The sequence below is a fragment of the Cannabis sativa genome, unplaced genomic scaffold, assembly GCF_029168945.1.
Source record: "Cannabis sativa cultivar Pink pepper isolate KNU-18-1 unplaced genomic scaffold, ASM2916894v1 Contig1, whole genome shotgun sequence".
In the NCBI taxonomy this organism is placed as follows: domain Eukaryota; kingdom Viridiplantae; phylum Streptophyta; class Magnoliopsida; order Rosales; family Cannabaceae; genus Cannabis; species Cannabis sativa.
The window spans coordinates 924,494-931,832 of NW_026870037.1; the positions used below are offsets into that span (position 1 = coordinate 924,494).

General features: G+C 40.5%; 1 protein-coding gene across 1 annotated transcript; it reads left to right on the forward strand.

The window, feature by feature from the left end:
• The first annotated feature begins 5,661 nt into the window (after window positions 1–5,661).
• Window positions 5,662–7,054, forward strand: LOC133032964 (uncharacterized). Its single transcript, XM_061107452.1, has 2 exons — window positions 5,662–5,700; window positions 5,930–7,054. The coding sequence occupies exons 1-2, from the start codon at window positions 5,662–5,664 to the stop codon at window positions 7,052–7,054; spliced, it is 1,164 nt and encodes a 387-aa protein (XP_060963435.1).
• The last annotated feature ends 285 nt before the right edge of the window (window positions 7,055–7,339 follow it).

A 7,339-nucleotide genomic window follows, 5' to 3' on the forward strand; every position in this document is an offset into this window, starting at 1 on the left:
CTATGCCACAATTGGCCTCCAACTAACCATCCCAGAGGACTGTGTTCATGCAATTTGAAGATGTCATGCTAATTCTAAATATTGAAAATCTCTTAGATTCTAGAGGCTCATTAAAGAATGTATGGAAGTCGATCCTCTACTTTTTCTGATCTTGAAAAGGAAGAATTCGAGCTCTTTGTGACAATATCCTGGCAGCGTTGGTATTTGAGGAACAATTGGAAAGTAGGGGAGAATCGAATGCTCCACTACAACAATAATTTCAGGGTTGCCAATTAACTACAAAGACAGATAAAAGAAGAAGGGAAGCAGCCAAGTGGCGTCCTCTATTTGAGTGTATCAAAAAAATTAATGTTGATGTCGGTCGAGGTGTTGATGGTAATTGTTGGAGTGTAAAAGGATGAAAATGAAGTGTGTTTGGGTGCCAAAACTAAAATTTTGCTAAGGCCTTTTGATCCTATTACTGCGGACATTATGGTAATAAAGGAGGATAACAACTTAGCTCTCAGCTTCAATGTAACAAGTTTATGGTTGAACATAATTGTGGCATTGACTCTCTTCTTTCTAGTTTGGATGTAGGGTGTCATCTGGGATATAAAAAAAATATTGCTCTCGAGTTTTCGTTTAGATTTTCGAAAGGCAAATTATGTTGCTTGTTATTTAGCTAAGTACTCCATTGATCACGGAGTTAGTGATTTTTAGAATAGGGACTTTTCCTATGTTGTTTGTGCTGCTTAACTTTCTTAATTTCTTGTTGGGGGCGTGATCTCCTTGTGAAAGGATTAAGACTCAAAATTGGGGATGGTTCAAGTGTTCAATGTATTTCAGATCCGTGGATTACTCGTCACTCTGAATTCACTCCTATTTGCTTTTTGGGAGACACACAGAACTTAGTATCTTACTACATTACTGATGATAAAGAATGGAATCTACCACTCCTTGCTCGTGATTTCTCAGCTGTAGATGGGGACTTGTAGAATGGTAAGAACTGCAGAGCTAAAGAGCTAAAGAGAAAGACAAAGAATTAAAGGAGAAAAACAGAGAAAATGATTATGAGCCTTACTCAACTGAGTAGACTTACTCTTTATTTATAGAATCCAGTCTAGTACAAACCAAGAAGATGTAACAACCTTACAACAGAAAATAACTAACTATAACAGATACAAACAGTACAGCTATTAAGTGACATCAGCAAGAAGTTTGTTAACATCCCCCCTCAAACGAAAAGGTGTAGGAGACATCTTGAGTTTGGCTGTCAAGTATTTGAATCTGTCAGTAGAAAGTGGCTTTGTCAAAGCATCTGCAATTTGATCAAGAGCAGGAACGTATCTCACAGATAGTTCTTTGGCAAGAATGAGGTCTCGAACGAAATGCAAATCAATTTCTATATGCTTTGACCGAGCATGGAAGACTGGATTTGCTGCGATAGCAGCAGCACTTTGGTTGTCAACCCAAAGTATAGGGCACTGAGGTTGATGAATCTGAAGTTCAGAGAGAAGAGACACCAGCCATTTTACTTCAGCAGCTGCGTTAGCAAGGGCACGAAATTCACTTTCAGAACTGCTGCGAGCAACAACATGTTGTTTCTTGGCAGACCATGAGACAAGGTTGTTGCCAAAAAACATCACGTATCCACCTGTGCTCTTCCTATCGTCGATGCATGAGGCCCAGTCCGCATCAGAGTAACCTTGAAGAGTTAGGGAAGAGGCAGGTGTAAAGTGTAGTCCAACAGAGATGGTCCCTTTTAGATATCTCATGAGTCTCTTGCATGCATCCCAGTGAATGGAGGTTGGAGCATGAATAAATTGGCTCAGTTTATTGATGATATACGCGACATCAGGTCGTGTTAAGGTCAGGTATTGTAAAGCACCAATTGTGCTCCTGTACAGAGTCTTGTCTTCAAGGGGTTCACCATCAGTAAGAGATAGTTTGACACTGGCACTTGTGGGATTGGGGCAGGGTTTGGCCCCTTCCATTTTGAGTTTCACAAGGAGATCAGTGATATATTTGGACTGAGATAGGTACATGCCGGTTGTATCCCTGAATATCTCAACACCCAAGAAGTAGTGCACATTACCAAGGTCTTTTAGAGAGAAAGCTTGATGTAGTCTGGTAATGAAGTTGTTAATGACAGTGTCATTAGGACCAGTGACTAGAAAGTCATCCACATAGACAAGCAATATGATTTGTTGATCTCCTGAGCCATAGATGAATAGGGAGTTGTCTGATTTTGAAGCCGAGAAACCCCATTGAGATAGAGTGTCTTTGAGAGTTTGGTTCCAGGCCCTAGGGGCTTGTTTTAGACCGTAAAGGGCTTTGTGCAATAGGCATACATGAGTGGGTTTGGTAGTGTCAATGAACCCCTCAGGCTGAGCCATATATACTTTTTCATGCAATGTTCCATTAAGGAAAGCATTGCTTATATCCAACTGTTTAACCCTCCAATTCATAGACACGGCAAGAGTGAGTATAACTCTTATTGTAGCTGGTTTAACCACAGGTGAAAACGTTTCTTCATAGTCGATGCCAGGTGTTTGCAAGTACCCTTTGGCCACCAATCTGGATTTAAGCCGATCCAAGCTTCCATCTGCATTTAGTTTAACTTTGTGAAGCCATTTGTTACCAATAATAGTCATCCCTGGAGTGTATGGGACAAGAGTCCATGTGCCAGCTTTTTTTAGAGCAGCAAACTCATGTTGCATGGTTTGGAACCACTGAGGGTTTTTAATTGCAGCACTAGTGGACTTAGGTTCAGAGGGTATAAGGGCTTCAGGGAGGGGAAATTTAGTTGCAGAGTAAGCTTTAGGTTTGGTTATGCCATTTTGACTTCGGGTGATCATTGTATGTGTTCTGAGAGAGTGACTTGGTTGAGACGAGTTGCTATCAGTGGGTGGTATATGGTTTATTTGTGAGCAGACAAGTGGCAAGTTTTGGTGAGTGGATGTGAGTGGGACAGGTGTTGGTATTTGGGAAGTGGTATTATTTTCTAGTGGTGGGGAGTCATGGACATAGGTGTTATTCTCTGGGATTGGTTCAAGAGTGGTTCGGGCAGCTGTTTGGGGTGGATCATGAACATGAGGCACCTGTCTATTAATGGGAGATGGGTCTTCTCTCACTCCAGATGTTGGTGGAGGGGTGATATTGGTAACAGTAGGCATCACAACAGAATTATTAGTGTTAACACTAGTATTGAACTGAGATGTATTGAATGAAAAAGTGGGAGGGTGCATAGAAGTAGATACCTGTGGCATTTCTGCTGGTGTGGAATGTGCAGGGAATTGAGTTTCATCAAAGGAAACATGCCTGGAAATTATAATTCTGCCATCAGTGTGTTCACACAAATAGCCCTTGTGATGTGATGAGTAACCTAAGAATAGGCACGGGGTCGATCTTAGCTCCATTTTATGTGCATTATATGGACGAAGATGAGGGAAGCAAGAGCACCCGAATGGTTTCAGAATGTTGAAGTCTGGCCTTTTCTTGAATAGGCATTCATAAGGGCTTATATTACCAATAACCGGGGTTGGTAATCTATTAATTGTAAACACAGCAGAGGACATGGCGTGCCACCAGTATTCGAGGGATAAACCAGCTTGAGCTAACATGGTGAGGCCTGTTTCAGTGATATGCCGGTGTTTCCGTTTAGCACGGCCGTTCTGTTCACTGGTGCGGGGGCAAGGATGTTGGAAATGTATTCCTTGGTCAGCTAAGAAGCGAGCAAAAGGCCGGTACTCACCTCCCCAATCTGCCTGCACACTTTTAATTGGTAAATCAAATTGTTTCTCGACAAGACTCTTAAACTTGACAAATACATCAAAGGCTTGGTTTTTGGTGGTAAGAGGAAAAATCCAGCAGTATCGGCTAAAGTCGTCTAGGAAATGCACATAATATTTAAAACCTTCCTTTAATGAGATGTGGGACGGCCCCCAAAGATCAATGTGTATAAGGGCAAGTGGTTGATTAGCTCTGCTTGTGGATATTGAGAAGGGGAGTTTGTGACTCTTGCCTTGATGGCAAGCAGTACAGAACTTTAAAGATTGTAATGTCCCTGTGTATTTGATGTGAGGGAGAATTTTGGTGAGGGTATTGATGGCAGGGTGCCCAAGTTTATGGTGCCAGATGTTAATGTCATTCTGTTTAGTAACATTAAGTGCCAGATTGGAAGAGCATGAAGAGAATGGGATTTTATTGATATCATCATTATTACAAGAGATTACATTCTTATCTGAGTGACAATTACAAGTACATAATGAGGAAGTGTTATTATCACTAGACAGATTGGTAAGATGACATTGAAGAGAAGTGTTAGCTGCTTCACCAAGCTGGTACAGTCCATCCTTAGCCTTCCCTTTGAGAAGCACTGTCCCTGTTTGTTTGTCCTTAACAAAACAACACGATTTGTGAAACTCAAGGAATACATCATTATCAGTGGTTAATTGGGAAACACTAATAAGGTTCTTGGTCATGGATGGAACATTTAGGACAGAATTGAGATGCAATGGCTTATTTGGTAAAGTAGAAGGAAAGGAAGCATGACCAATATGAGTAATAAGAAGCTTCTTACCATTCCCTACTGCCATTGTTTCATTACCAGTATAGTTGGTGTTCATGTCGAGGTTGGATGTATCCATAGAGACATGATTGGTGGCACCCGTGTCAACATACCATGATTCATCATCTCCAAGTTCAGGAAACATGGTAGTTGTAGCAGCCTGAGGATCATAGTGAAAGTCAGATTCAACAAGAAATGCTTGAGATTGAGAATTACCGTATTTGGGGGTAACCCAATTCTTGTCGAATCGGTAGTGGCAAATGGCTGCAGTGTGTCCTGTGCGAAGGCAGACTTGGCAAAGCAATCTTGCACCAGGGGGACGACCATAGAATCTGTTTCGATTGGATTCAGTGTGAGAGCCACGATTCGAGCCAATGGGAGGTCTGTAGGGGCCATTTCTTGCAGCAAGATTTGCTTGCATTTTAACAGACAGGTCATTGACAGAATGATGGTGATCAAGACGAGTTTCATGAGAGAGAAGGAGAGCTTGTACTTCTTCGAAGGAGAGAAAATCGCTTCTTGAAGTTATGCCAGAAACGACAGGATCATAATCAGGCCCAAGTCCATTTAGTAATTGCAGAATCAAATCTTGGGTTGACACAGGCGAACCAGCAATTAGTAAGGCATCAGCAATCGATTGGGCTTTATCAACATATTCAGATATAGATAGATTGTTCTTGAGTAAGTGGGAGAACTGGCCTTTGAGTTGTAACAATCGGGCTTTGGTCTGACTTGAGAAACGTTGTTCAAGGGCGCGCCAGACAGCGAATGATGTGTGGAAATTGGCCACAGACGCAAGAACAGGTTCGGACATGGATGCACGTAACCATGAGAGAAGAAGCTGGTCCTTCTTTTTCCACTGAGCATATTCGGGGTTTGGGATGCCTGTAACAAGATGTTGAGGAGGAGACACATCAGAGAAGAGAATCTGATCAAGATCATGGCCGATTACCGTGGGTACCACTTGAGATTTCCAAGATAGGAAATTGTTGCGATCGAGCTTGAGGGTAAGAGATGCAGTTAAGGAATTTGAAAAAGGATTCCAGTTGTGAACAGAGTGATTCAGAGGAGCAGCGTTAGCAGTGGTATGAGGATCAGATGTTGAAGACTCCATGGACGCAAGTCAGGTGACGATGATACCATGTAGAATGGTAAGAACTGTAGAGCTAAAGAGCTAAAGAGCAAGACAAAGAATTAAAGGAGAAAACAGAGAAAATGATTATGAGCCTTACTCAACTGAGTAGACTTCCTCTTTATTTATAGAATCCAGTCTGGTACAAATCAAGAAGATGTAACTACCTTACAACAGAAAATAACTAACTATAACAGATACAAAACAGTACAGCTATTAAGTGACATCAGCAAGAAGTTTGTTAACAGGACTATATTTTGTCCATTCCTCTATCTTCTTCATCAGTTTCAGACCAATGGATTTGGCACTTCACAAACTCCAATGAGTACACAGTCCAGTCGGGTTATCATCTTGCAAATGACCTTGAAGATTCTGAGCTCTCAAACTCTTCCAATAACCTGCATACTTGGTGGAAATACTTTTGGAACCTGCAACTTCCATCCAAGGTTAAAATTTTTGTTTGCAAAGCTTTTCATTGTGCCATTCCCACTGCTGCTGCTCTGTGCAAGCGCAAGGTCATTGATTCTGCAGCATGTAGCCTTTGTTCGAATGCCTGGGAATCGGTTGAGCATGCCTTGTTTCTATGCAAACATGCTAAAAAGGTTTGGCGTGTCGCTGGTTTTTCTCTGGATTTTGATTTGGTTTCCCGAATGAGATTTGATGATTTTTTGATGCTGTTATCTACCCTTAAATCTACTTCGGAAATGGAACAACTACTCTGCACTTTGTGGTTTTTATGGAATGACAGAAACAACTTTATTCACGGCAAACCAGGCCTCTCACCAACACAACTTTGGGCCAAATCTGTTGCATATTTCTGCAACTTTCAGCAGCAGTCCACTTCATCAAAATCCATCCGAGACTCTACAGGTGCAGCTGCTCAACCCAATTGGATATGTCCCCCTTTGGATAAATTAAAAATGAATGTTGATGCTGCTTGTGATATTTCCCGTAATAAAATTGGTGTTGGTATCATCATTCGAAATTCTTCTGGTCAAGTTGTTGCATCCTACTCAAAGCCTCTCACGGGTAGATTAAAGCCACAAGAAATGGAAGCCAAAGCATTAATTATGGGAATCGATTGGGCAGCTCATTGCAACTTATCGGTCAATCTTTTTGAATTTGATTCCTTGATTTTAGTTAATTCAATTAATAGTAATTCTAATGCTATCTCTTCTTTTGGTGATTTAGTTTTGGATATTAAAAATCGTTTATCCTATCTCTCCTCTGTTTGTGTCTCTCATGTGAAGCGAGATGCTAACCAAGCTGCTCATGGCTTGGCTAAACATGCATTGGAGTTGGATGATGATTGTATGTGGTTTGAGAAAATTCCCTCTACCATTTTCTCTGTTGTTGTAAATGACGCTCTATAATTTATAATAACAGTTCTTTTCTCAAAAAAAAAAAAAAAAATTCAAAAATAAAATAAATGAGCACGTGAGATTTTCTTTTTTAGAAAAATTGATCTCATTAAAATCCCAGAAAAACAAAAGAGTAGTACGATGCTTCACACACGCCATTATTGACCATATATACTAGTAAATTGATAAATCTAAATTTTTTGTTCATAAAAACAATTGTACCATTAACCAAAAGAAATTATATAAGATAAATAAAAACAGTATCTTGTTTTTAAATTCATCAACTTTATCTAATCA

Excerpts from the sequence above, each read along its gene's own strand:
- LOC133032964 (XM_061107452.1), top strand. The coding sequence starts at position 5,662 with ATGGACGCAAGTCAGGTGACGATGATACCATGTAGAATG. Across the intron at positions 5,701-5,929 it reads CGATGATACCATGTAGAATG|GACTATATTTTGTCCATTCC; the intron begins GTAAGAACTGTA and ends GTTTGTTAACAG.